This window comes from Poromitra crassiceps (assembly GCF_964638095.1).
Source record: "Poromitra crassiceps genome assembly, chromosome: 5".
NCBI classification, from domain to species: domain Eukaryota; kingdom Metazoa; phylum Chordata; class Actinopteri; order Beryciformes; family Melamphaidae; genus Poromitra; species Poromitra crassiceps.
This window is the reverse complement of record NC_139642.1, coordinates 54732602-54745101: the sequence shown is the minus strand read 5'-3', so window position 1 is coordinate 54745101 and position 12500 is coordinate 54732602. Positions and strand designations below refer to the sequence as shown.

General features: G+C 43.4%; 1 protein-coding gene across 3 annotated transcripts in view; it reads left to right on the top strand.

Annotated features, from left to right (window-relative positions):
• The window catches only part of dync2h1 (dynein cytoplasmic 2 heavy chain 1), a gene marked incomplete at its 5' end in the record, with an annotated part of 198870 nt that overhangs the window by 154973 nt on the left and 31397 nt on the right, over nucleotides 1–12500 (top strand). For all 3 annotated transcript variants that reach the window (XM_083636403.1, XM_083636402.1, XM_083636404.1), the window contains 3 exons: nucleotides 4104–4173; nucleotides 4961–5046; nucleotides 12143–12218. In XM_083636403.1, coding sequence (XP_083492529.1) covers nucleotides 4104–4173; nucleotides 4961–5046; nucleotides 12143–12218 — 232 coding nt within the window. The remainder of the gene's footprint in view (nucleotides 1–4103; nucleotides 4174–4960; nucleotides 5047–12142; nucleotides 12219–12500) is intronic.

Below are 12500 nucleotides of genomic sequence, written 5' to 3'. Positions count from 1 at the left end.
CTCTATAGATGCATTCTGTGTTCATTTCTTGGTTTTGTCTAATGCTGTTTGTGTCCGGTGCTTAGGGGAATTATGAGATGCACTCTATGCCGAGATATGCCCCTGGTGGAAGGCTGGATATACTGCAGGAACCTAGGCCGTCGTGCAGAGAGCTCTAAGAGTTGTGCATAAGCATTTTGTGTGCACAAAGCATTTTGTGATCAACTGTCTAATTACCAATATTTTGAGCATATGCTTATTATAATACATACGGTATTGCTGTATTGATAGCTGATGCTATCAGCTTCATCATTTTAGTGAGTTTGAGCCTCACACACTGTCTCTTGTCAACTCTCTTCCAAGGAAAGTATCTATTGGCTTCAGAAAGTATATGTGCTGCAGCCATCCTGTTCTCTGCCTACAGTGGAGGGAGGGGCTTATACTGTGTATGGGAAGCCATGTGATCATCAGCCTGTGGATTAGACAGAGAAGTGCTATACAGCCAGCAAACACAGCTTTGTTTTTCCATCGGTTGGAAACGGTTGGTAGAGACAGTAGTTTCCGCTCATCGCCATGGGGATCTGAAAAGTCACTACATCCAGCAAGTCAGCAACAAAGTTGCCAAGTTGGCAACACTGCAGATCGATGTCTTCAAGGGAAGTCAATCATTTATGCTCTGAAGACAAAACCAAGGTCCTCTGCCCTTTGTAAAACACACACACACACACACACACACACACACACACACACACACACACACACACACACACACACACACACAGGAAAAAAAAACTTGTATTCCATTCCATTTCCCAGAGACCAATTTGTATTCAGTCAGTTATATTCATAATTGAAGATGATGTAAAAAGGACCAGACATATTGTTCTTTCTGAATCAACTAATGAGTCTGCACAGAAAGTTGTGAAGGACACTTGCCTCTTCATGAAGTACACTGATGAGGTGGATCCAGGTAGGATCCATTCTCCTTCTTGATTTCCCTCATTAAATCTACCAATCACAAAGTAGGGGATGGAGATAAAGAGAAGCAGTTAGCAAGTTAGAGAAGGATTTTTAAGCTTTGACACAATTGAGATGTGGATGGTGCAAAACGGGGGTGCAACTCAATATCAGGAATATTCATATGTATAATACTAGGCATCTCGCGCGCTCAATTCCTAGGCTCGCCCTGCTCACTTGCTCCCTCGCCCGCCCTGCAGCTCGCCCGCTGTGCGGGCTCATTTGCTCTTGTGACATCATTGATGACCGCTGTGCGTCGCGGCCTCGCCTGCTCTATGACATCGTAATTAGGGCAATCGCTTAATTAAAAAATGTGGCTCCGTCAGGTCACCTGCACAGCCCAGCGGCAGAAGCCATGGTCTCCGTCTGGTTCCTCCCAATTCTACTTAAGTTTCAGTAGCGTATTTAAATCGCACTTAAAACGGCATAGCTGTGGCCAGCCAAAACTCTGGAAACAAACAAAGTAAAACAGACAGACAGAGTCCACATTGCCAAATGGATAGATAGAAAGATAGATAGATAGATAGATAGATAGATAGACAGACAGACAGACAGACAGACAGACAGACAGACAGACAGATAGACAGATAGACAGATAGATAGATAGATAGACATACAGACAGACAGACAGACAGAGACAGACAGACAGACAGACAGACAGACAGACAGACAGACAGACAGATAGATAGATAGATAGATAGATAGATAGATAGATAGATAGACAGACAGACAGACAGACAGACAGACAGACAGACAGACAGACAGACAGACAGACAAGGCATCTTGCGCGCTCAATTCATCACTGATGACATTCAGTGAACACACACACACAGACACACACACAGCTTTGGCCCAGGCAAGCCCCCTCCATGATAAAGAGCAGATGTTTTCCCAACTGGGGGCATGCTTCTATACCTACCATGCAATATTCATATGTATAATATATCAGGAAGATGTCTCTAATGTTTTGTACAGTAAGTGTATATTCATGCACCTTCCCAGCTCTTTCTATCCATTATTTAATCCTCTTCAATCACTCTAGTTTCTACTCTACATCTCTTTTTATAAATGGAACGTAGGAGAGAGGCATTTGCTTTTACGTATATATGCCCTTCCAGTGTTCAGATGAGCTTAGGTGCTCCACTACCTGCATGACTGAAGGAGCTCTCGAGTTGTTCTGCTGATCTCCAGGCTGCCATCTGGCGCCGTGGCTTAGTTGGTTAAAGCGCCTGTTTAGTAAACAGGAGATCCTGGGTTCGAATCCCAGCGGTGCCTTTTCCCTCCCAACATCTCCCATGTCAGCACAGTGTAGCACATGAGCTTTCAGTGTTAAAATCAGCTCCTCCAGTACCCTCATGGCTGAAAGATCTCTAGAGTTTTTCTGCTGATCTCCAGGCTGAAGGAGCTCTCAAGTTGTTCTGCTGATCTCCTGACTACCATCTGGCGCCGTGGCTTAGTTGGTTAAAGCGCCTGTTTAGTAAACAGGAGATCCTGGGTTCGAATCCCAGCGGTGCCTTTTCCCTCCCAACATCTCCCATGTCAGCACAGTGTAGCACATGAGCTTTCAGTGTTAAAATTAGCTCCAGTACTCCAGTACCTGCATGGCTGTAAGATCTCTAGAGTTTTTCTGCTGATCTCCAGGCTGAAGGAGCTCTCAAGTTATTATGCTGATCTCCTGACTACCATCTGGCGCCGCGCCTGTTTAGGCGCCGCGCCTGTTTGGTAAACAGGAGATCCTGGGTTTGAATCCCAGCGGTGCCTTTTCCCTCCCAACATCTCCCATATCAGCACAGTGTAGCACATGAGCTTTCAGTGTTAAAATTAACTCCAGTACTCCAGTACCTGCATGGCTGTAAGATCTCTAGAGTTTTTCTGCTGATCTCCAGGCTGAAGGAGCTCTCAAGTTATTATGCTGATCTCCTGACTACCATCTGGCGCCGTGGCTTAGTTGGTTAAAGCGCCTGTTTAGTAAACAGGAGATCCTGGGTTCAAATCCCAGCGGTGCCTTTTCCCTCCCAACATGATAATTACACTTCAGGGTTAAAGTGGGTGCATCTAATTGTAAAATTGGGCTTCAAACGGCCCAAATTGGGCTTCAAACGGCCCAAATTTCACGCGCGTCGGCCCATATCGGCCTGGCCTGCTTGGTATCTAATGCCCGGCCTGAATTAGGATCCTAGTCCGCCCCTGTTTTTAACTATATCGCCCAGCCCTACTCATGATATATAATATACAGTCTCTAGTGTATGATTCAACTTTTCCCATGTTCTAATCTAGTGTAAAAAAGCAAACAAACTGAAAAAAGAAAAAAATAAACAAAAATCGCAATAAATCGTAATATCGAATCGCAATAATCGTAGAATCGCAATACTTAAGAATCGCAATATAAATCGAATCGGCACCCAAGAATCGTGATAGTATCGAATCGGGAGATAAGTGAATCGCCACAGCCCTAGAAACGATGTTGTGTGCGTTTGCGATGTTGAAACTGGACTGGTAGATCTCGGGAGGCTGGCTACTTGAAAAGTAGATCTTGGGTCAAAAAAGGTTGGGCACCCCTGGTGTAACACATGAGCTTTCAGTGTTAAAATTAGCTCCAGTACTCCAGTACCTGCCTGGCTGAAAGATCTCTAGTTTTTCTGCTGATCTCCAGGCTGAAGGAGCTCTCGAGTTGTTCTGCTGATCTCCAGACTGCCATCTGGCGCCGTGGCTTAGTTGGTTAAAGCGCCTGTTTAGTAAACAGGAGATCCTGGGTTCGAATCCCAGCGGTGCCTTTTCCCTCCCAACATCTCCCATATCAGCACTGTGTAGCACATGAGCTGCACCTTGGAACTTGAACTTTCACTAGTATCAACAAAGCAAAGGTCAAAAGAGGCTTTTGGTAGAGAGCAGTACTGTGGCAATGGTAATGCTGTTTTATAGACAAGACAATTGGTGGTCTATAGTAGTCTTCTCATCTACATGCTTTATAACATTTTGCAGGATTGAATCATAATATTCCTCTCTCACTTTCTGTCCTCCTCCACTTCTCACTTGCCCCTCCTCCCATCTCTCCCCTCTTGTCCCCTCACTGTCTATCTGTCCTCATCTCCTTTCTCCCTCTCCAGGCTCCTCCAGGGTTGAAGAAGAACCTTCTAAGAACCTACGAGTCCTGGACTCCTGAGCAGATCAGTAAAGGTATATTATATTATATTATATTATATTATATTATATTATATTATATTATATTATATTATATTATATTATAAATTATTATAGCCTAGTTAAATTGTGTAAGTGGGGCCGGGCGGTGTCAGTCACGATTTGTGACGGAAGTGATTGTCACGTCACTTCCAAGTGAGTGTCACTCGAGCAATTGTGATGTCATTAGTGATGTCACTCGAGCTATAGTGGTGTGAGTTAAGGGGAAAATGTCGTTTCTTCAGAGTCCCCACCCTAGAAATCTATCTAGTTAATTTAATACATGTTTCCATTTTATGTCTTTGTTTTACTGAGTGGCTAGCTTACATCTTGCATCCCTGAATTCACTGTCTATGGCAGTCTATTAAAATTGCTAATTTGCCACATATGGCTAATGAGCTCGCCCTAAGCTTCAATACCTTTGTTGATTTAATTAAATTTTACAGCTGCCCTCTGCCAGCGTTTTACATTTTACATCCATTTTCAATGCTTCTTAGTGGACATGGTTTTAATTGAATATAGCACTAAAAATACCAAACATGAAAGCAACCCTATCGAGATAATATGCCTATCGAGAGAATATATGCTGGCAAACAATACTTGACAGCCATGTGCACCCCCCCCCCCCCCCCCCCCCCCCCATGCTCTCAAGTGTACTGTCCATGTTCAGCTGTTAAGACGTGTAAATGCTTATAAACCCACTGAGATTGGGAGTCAGACAGACAGTGATAGATGATTCTGGAGGATATTTGTGATTCTGATGCTGACGGTGTCCGTGTTGTAGGAGGTGTCCTGGCCAGAGCCCAGTCTCTGTTCTGTCTGGCCTGGTTCCATGCTGTCTGCCAGGAAAGACGCAACTACATACCACAGGTACAATACACAGACAGACACAAGACACGGATTCGGATTGTTGCAATCCTGCAGTTTCACCCTATGATAAAACACCAGACCTCATGTCACAATACCAAATGGTATTATGATGCCGTTTGAAAGAGTACATGATTGTTTATTCATTTATTTATTTTTTACATATTTTATTTATGGCATTTTGATTTAACACAGTAAACACAATCAGACAGAGGACAAGACAAAGGGAAGACAACTAAAAACATTCATATTATAATGTTGGAACAGGTACATTGATAGGACAATGGTAAAAACAAGCTAGTTAACCAGCTCTTACACAGCTCCTCTCCCACATAGACACAACATTTGGAGTATAACTTAAATACTTGTATACTCTGAAATGAAGATACTTGGGTACGGTAGTATAGTGAAACCTTGTGAAACCCTAAGGTGTGTGCACACACATTGCAGCTCCACATTCGTTACAAACAATCCTCAGTGTCTGTATCATCCAGGCGTCTGCAATGGTTCATGGCAGTCGCGCCATCTTGACTTGTCTCTCTGTGTCCATCTCTGAGTCAATAGATCAGCTCACCTTTACCCCAAATAGGAAGTCAGTACTTTCCCTAGAGCTTCCACTAGCGGTCAACCTGCAGTACTACACCTATAGTGCTCTTATGCCTCCACCTAGTGTTCATCTAAATCTATAGAACCCTAAATGTGCAGGTATCTTATCACTGTCAGTAAAATCCTAATAGATACTAAAAGTAAATAGGAAATATGACACTCTAAAACTTAAAAGAAATGATCTCTGATCAATATCACTTATAATTTCTTATCTGAAGGGTGTGCCTGTGCGTGTAGTGTATGCATGCGTACATGTGTGTCTGTGCATGTGTGTATGTATACGTGTGTGTGTGTGTGTGCATGCGTGCGTGTGTGTCTGTGTCTGTCTGTGCATGTACAGTATGTATGCGCTTGTATGTGTGTGCGTGCGTGCGTGCGCCTGCTTGTGTGCGTGTGTGTGTGCGTGCATGCATGCGTGTGTGTTTGTGAATAAGTGTGTACTGTAACAATATAAGGCTCTATTATGACCACTTGACCCCTGAGTCTGACCCCATGATCATTTGGAAAGGCAGGACAGACACACACTGTACATGAAATTCATCCCACCATTAGAGCCATGTAAACAGCCCCTACAGCGCTGACATTTACAATTGGGATCATTAAACATTATTGGTATATGGCGAATGGCAAATGGGGTGGCTTGTAGCTCAGGAGGTCGAGTGGGTTGTCCACAAATCTCTTTGGATAAAAGAGGTCGGTGTCCTTGGGCAAGATACTGAACCCCACATTGCTCCCGATGTTGTTCCAGCACCCTGCGTGGTAGCCTGCCGCCATCAGTGTATGAATGTACAAAGTGATTGTAAAGCGCTTTGGATAAAAGCGCTATATAAATGCTAAAATGTATATAATGGCAAATGTTATTTACCATTCATAGGGTTACTCAAAGATAATTCACAGCTTATTTCACACTCATTTGCAGCTTTAGGTGGTGGTATTCACTCAGTTTTACATTGAATTGCAACTGGGCTGTAATATGCATACCAGGACTGGGGTCAGCTCTAATTCAATCAAAGGGATCTGTTTAACCAGGGCCAGGATCAAGTCCAAATGTTTAAGGTTCAAGGTTCAAGTTTATCAAATTGTCCCAAAATGGCAATTTGTGTTGCAGCAAGCATAAAACCACATAATATCACACATAAAAAAAACATAAAAACAATACAAGTAAACATGGGTAGCAGTTTACAGTTCAAGTAGGCCAAGTGTGAACACCATAACCCCTCAGCACCACAGCATTTCAAGCTAATCGATGCGACAATAGTGCTACTGTATCTCAATACTGCAAATACTGACTTTAATACAGGTTGCAGACACAATCCCTGCTATAAAAAATACATACCTCTAAGAAAAAACATTCAGAAGCATTGGGCCAGTCAACATAAAGGACGGCAACAACAACATAAATACATGACCTTCTCCTCTCGACAGCATTCAAAGCTCTAATGGAGACAGGGACAAAATAGTTTTTCTACCTGTTTTTTGTGGCCAAGGGGACACAGAGGCAAAGGCCAGATGGAAGCAGCTTTTTGGAAACTTTTTTCAGTTTGTTGTTTAGAAACCGAACACACCGTTTCTTCTGTTCATTTCAAAGCACAGCCCCGTTGATCAATCATCTCTCTAGGTAACAAGATAGAAGAAGTAGAACAAAATGACACAATTGATGTTCCTGTAGTGAAAAGGAGACTTTTCTCCCAAGGCAATGATGAATCAGCAGAAAATAGATAACAACTGGACAAATATACGATGGCAAATGATGCCAAACAATAGCCTGGAGATATTAGCCCCTAACTCATTTCGTCCCCACATGTCAAAAAGACCAGTCCAGACCATATTGTTTTTAGACAGACACTTCTAGAACAACTGTTTTGTTGCCGTTATAAATGAATGTGCTCACAACAAGATTTCATATTTGATTCAAGCTCATTGTTGTTGACATACTGGCCTGAATAAATGCCTTTCAGATGCCTTCAAAATAGCAAGGCAGCAATCATGACTCATGAGTGCAGAATTCTTTGTCACATTGGGTGGTCCTCCTCATCGTCCATAACAATAGCTTTCATAACCACCACATCTGATCGCCTTTCAATTGTGATGCGGTTCCTTAGAGTGAGAACATAATTTGAACCAACGTAAAATGCAAGGTGTTATGGGTGTGAGGAGAGAGACGTTAACATCTGAATTGACTCATGCATGGAAAGCCTACAGTTGCTAGCAACAAGATGAACTCAGATTAAATATAAGAGACCGCCTGAAGGTCCTCTTCCAGGCGAACTCTGTTTTGGTTCATTGGCAGTGAGAACGTAATCCAAACCAACTACAGTAAACTTTTCCACGTTGTTCGGCCCAAAGATGAACTGTAGGTGTTCGGCGTGTAACGGTTCACAAAATTCACGTTTCGTTTCGATACGAGACAGTGGTGTCACGGTTCGATGCATTTCCGATACACCGAAAAATGTACGGCAATGTTTTTTAACACCTTACGCTTTTTTGTTTCAGTTTTAGTTTACCATGATATCCTTGTAGAAGACTTGCACTACTGAGTCCTTAACCCCACCCCCTCCCTCCCCCAAGTTTGCAATGTGTATTGAACCTAAACCCAAAGCCTCGTACCTAAACGGTTCGTTACGAACACACGTATTGTTACACTCCCAGGCCAGTAGGTGTCATTGCATCCTTCATGATTTGATACTCGCTGCAGTTTGCTGTGTTATATTTCATCTTGTCGTCTTAACCTGCCGCCCATTCAAATTAGTACTGTAACGTGCCAGTGTTTGATTTGTTTGTTTCTATGTTTGCTCTGTCTGATAGAGTCATAAGAAATGTCTGTAGTTACAGCAGGGGTGTTTTTCTTGCTCCCTGCTAACAACACACAATTAGCACACTTGCAAATACAATAGGGAGAACTCTCCCCCCCTCCCCTTCTGTTTAGTGTTATTATCCAAGAGGTCAACCTTGTTTCTCGTCCAAGAACATAATCGTCCCTATAATTACTGAGATAATCACAGCTCCCTTCCTCCACTCTAGCATCATTTACTGCCTACTCCCTTCATCTAACTGTCCTCTGTCCTTCTCCTCTTGATTCTCTGCTGCTTCTCTTCCTGTCTTCCTCCCTCTCTCCATGCCTGTGCCTGAAGCTAGCCTTGAAGGCTTTCTGCCAGAAAGGGATGGCGCGGAACAGATGGATCGCTATACAACTCTTCAAACAGGTTTCATTGCATTTTTATTTTAGTTTTAAGGATGCTGGTTGTTATGGTTCATGTTAGGCAAGTAAATCAAAATTAGTCCAGGTTAGGGTTAGGCTTTTCTTATTTAACCACGACCAAACCCTAACCAAATTGTTGTACTTGCGTAACCCTAATAACTCAATCTTTGGAACGTAATTTAACATTTTAAAATAAGAAAATGCTTGTTAAAGATGTACGTGGCCCGACCAGGAATCGAACCCCAGTCCTCCAATCAGAAGGCAAACACTTTATCCCTTAAGCCACCTACAAGCACAAGCAACATCTGCAGCTGAACATTTTCAACCCCTAACCTTAACCTTAACCCTAACCTTAACCAAACTGTTTTACTTGCCTAACCGGAACCATCACAACCAACATCCTTCAAACTAAAATTTTTATGAAATGAAACCTGTTTGAAGAGTTGTATGGCGACCCCTCTGTGCCGCATCATCCCCGTCTGGCAGAAAGCCTGCAAGGCTGCGTGGCGTCGCACAGAGAGCACTTTTCACTTAGAAGATGAGAGGAACAGACAAAGAGAGAATGATTCAGATGGAGATGGAGATGATGAGTAGGGAGAGAGGAGATGGAAGAAAACAGAGAGTGACAGGTTCTTAGCTGCAAGGCAGGATCATTCACTGAAACATGTTACTGTAGGCCTGAAATGTCTATTTCTACCTTGATTAAGTGTGTGTGTGTGCGTGCGCGTGTGTGTGTGTGTGTGTGCATGCGTGTGTGTGTGTGTGTGTGCGTGTGTGCGTGCGTGCGTGTGTGTGTGTGTGTGTGTGTGTGTGTGTGTGTGTGTGTGTGTGTGTGTGTGTGCGTGTGTGTGCATGAGGATCATGGCACAGCCACTGCAGCAGTACAGGTTCCTGTTTGAGTTTGAGTTTGAGTTTAACTTTATTGTCCCAAAGGGAAATTTGTCTTAGGCAATTTGTACAGCAGCAATAGAGCGTGACAAACGTAACAGACAGTACAGTACAGCTGAAGACAATCAGCGCGTAGACAAGAGGACAACATAGTCAGACATGATGCAGCCTGGGCTACGAGTTAACAGCTCTACCTAACCACGTATTGCACTTCAATATTGCACTTCAAGTATTACACAATCCCAAAACCGCATTTCAAACCAATACCATCATAAAACCATGGTTCCTTAAACAAAAAACATTAAAACCACTGACTGTTAAGGGTAAAAAGTAAAAAGATAAAATGATAAAATGAAATAAAATGAATATAAAACTAACTAAGGCAAGATAAATATCACATGACCAGACAGGCTGCAGGGACAGCCGAGCTCAAGTGAGCTACCATGTATGCCACACCAAACACCAAGGTTGGAAGAGAATAGAAGACTACTGAGCCATCATGCCTGGCACGCACACACACATCCTGTACACACACACAGAAGTAGATAACACACTTTCAAGTGCACGCACAAAATCATTGAACACACAAATTCACACAATCAGCGAACACATGTACACACACACACACACCCCTATAGTCAGCAAGCAGACCCATACCATTGAATCAATCATTGAATAAGCAGACCAGGGTATGTACCTTCAGTAAAAGCACACATTCTCGAATGCGATCGGTGAACACATACAGAGGCACATTTATCATCTAAACAGACCCACGTCCGAACACACTCAACCAGTGAACACACACGCAAGCACACAGTCAGTGAACACACACAACACACACAGGTAATCAATCACTGAACATGCCAACAAAGAACACAGTGCCCGCCCCCTTCCACCCACACCCCCCCCCAGTTGTCCGCCCACAGAATCAGCGGGCAGGTTATAACTGCTGATTGGAGAGCAGCGAGATGCAAGCGACAGACAGGCAATCACATGTTGAGACTGCCCTCGCACTCAATTACGCTGGAACACTTCTCCAGCTCGCTCAGGGACGGCCATCGCTACAGCACACTGTGTGTGTGTGTGTGTGTGTGTGCGTGTGCGTGCGTGTGTGCGTGTGCGTGTGTGCAGGCTAGGGCTTTCACAGACTCGTCCACTACTCAACTATCAAAACCACTTGTCGACTCTGTGTGTTCATCATAGTCGACAAATCTGTGTTTTAGGAATAAACAATATAAATAAACATATATTTGTTTGAACAATCATTTTCTACATGATGCCACATTAAATACACAGAATTTAAGATATTTACAGATGGAAAGACTCCCACCTTAGTATGTTGTTAGTGCAGTGAAACAGTCGGTATCTCCGGCTCAGACACGTTGCTGGGGTTTCAGATACGCCCAGGTTGGTCCTGCCTACATGAGTTAACCCTGTACTGGCTGTTTTCGAGACCTTTTTGAATAAAATGTATCGTAGTTAAGATACAGTATATCTCCCGTGACGAGTTGACTAGTAGTCGATGATGACTAAAACGCAGTAGTCGTGAAGGCCCTAGCGCAGGCGTGTATGTTAAGTAAATAATCGTGAATGTTCGTCTCAATTAATCGAATGGTAATGTTAGGTGGGATGTCAAACAAAACTGAACATTTTAAATAATATTTCTACCATACCTTATTTTATCAGAGTTTTTACGTCAAATTGGCTTATCGTCATCAATTTAGACAGCAGAAATGTGTGTCACGATATTAAAATATCTTCATGTCATCACAATATGATTCCACTGAAAGGCGCTAAACAATAATATTGAATTATCATAAGTATCATCCAGCCCTAGCTCTGAGGTATAATGTAGCAAGTGTGTGTGTGTGTGTGTGTGTGTGCGTGTGTGTGCGTGTGCATGTGCGTGTGCGTGCGCGTGCGCGTGCGCGTGCGTGCGAACTCAGTTTTGTGATTTACCCACTCACGGTAAGAGAAGTGTGCTTGTGACCAGAATGTTGCAGGGCTCAAATCCCTGGGGGAATTTGGGTGGAGAAGGTGAGTGATGATCTGCCTCAACAACTACCACTAGAGCCATTGAGCAAGGCACTAAACCTCCGTGTGTTGCAGTGGTCAATGAAAGACAGGGAGAGAGTGTGAGTCGGGGTGGTTTTAGCTATAGCAGCTTATCACATGTACGTACAGTACACACACACACAGTGGACTGTCATTTGTATTGATATTTATTTATTTATTATTTATTTCAGTAGACACATTTTGAATGTATTCCATTAGTGTTTGGCGGACAACTTTTGAATATTGTCTATTCGTGTTTGAGATGCTGTGCCCGTGCTAATAGGGAGTGTAATAAATATTCTCGTCCTCATCTTCATCATCTTCACCCCCCCTCCTCTCTGCTGTCTCCAGGGCTGGACTAAGTTCTATGAGTTCTCTCTGTCAGATCTGCGTGCCGGCTTTGAGATCATCGACAGGCTCTTTGAAGGTAGGGAAGCTGGGAGCTAACCACGTAGCCACACACATGCTAATGAGGAGCGGGGTCTTTGAGGGTTCCGATCGGCAATCTCTTTCAATTAGAACGCCTCTGATCGATCGTGACCCGGGCAATGCAGGACTTTGCGTTTCGTTTTGTAATGCTGTGTGTGTATCTGTGCGTGCATTTGCCCTATTGTGCAATAATGTGTGCATTCAGTTGTGTTGTTAACTTGTTTATAATGGTGCTTTTGTGTCTCCTCGTGTATCCATGCTGTTCTGTGTGTGTACTGTA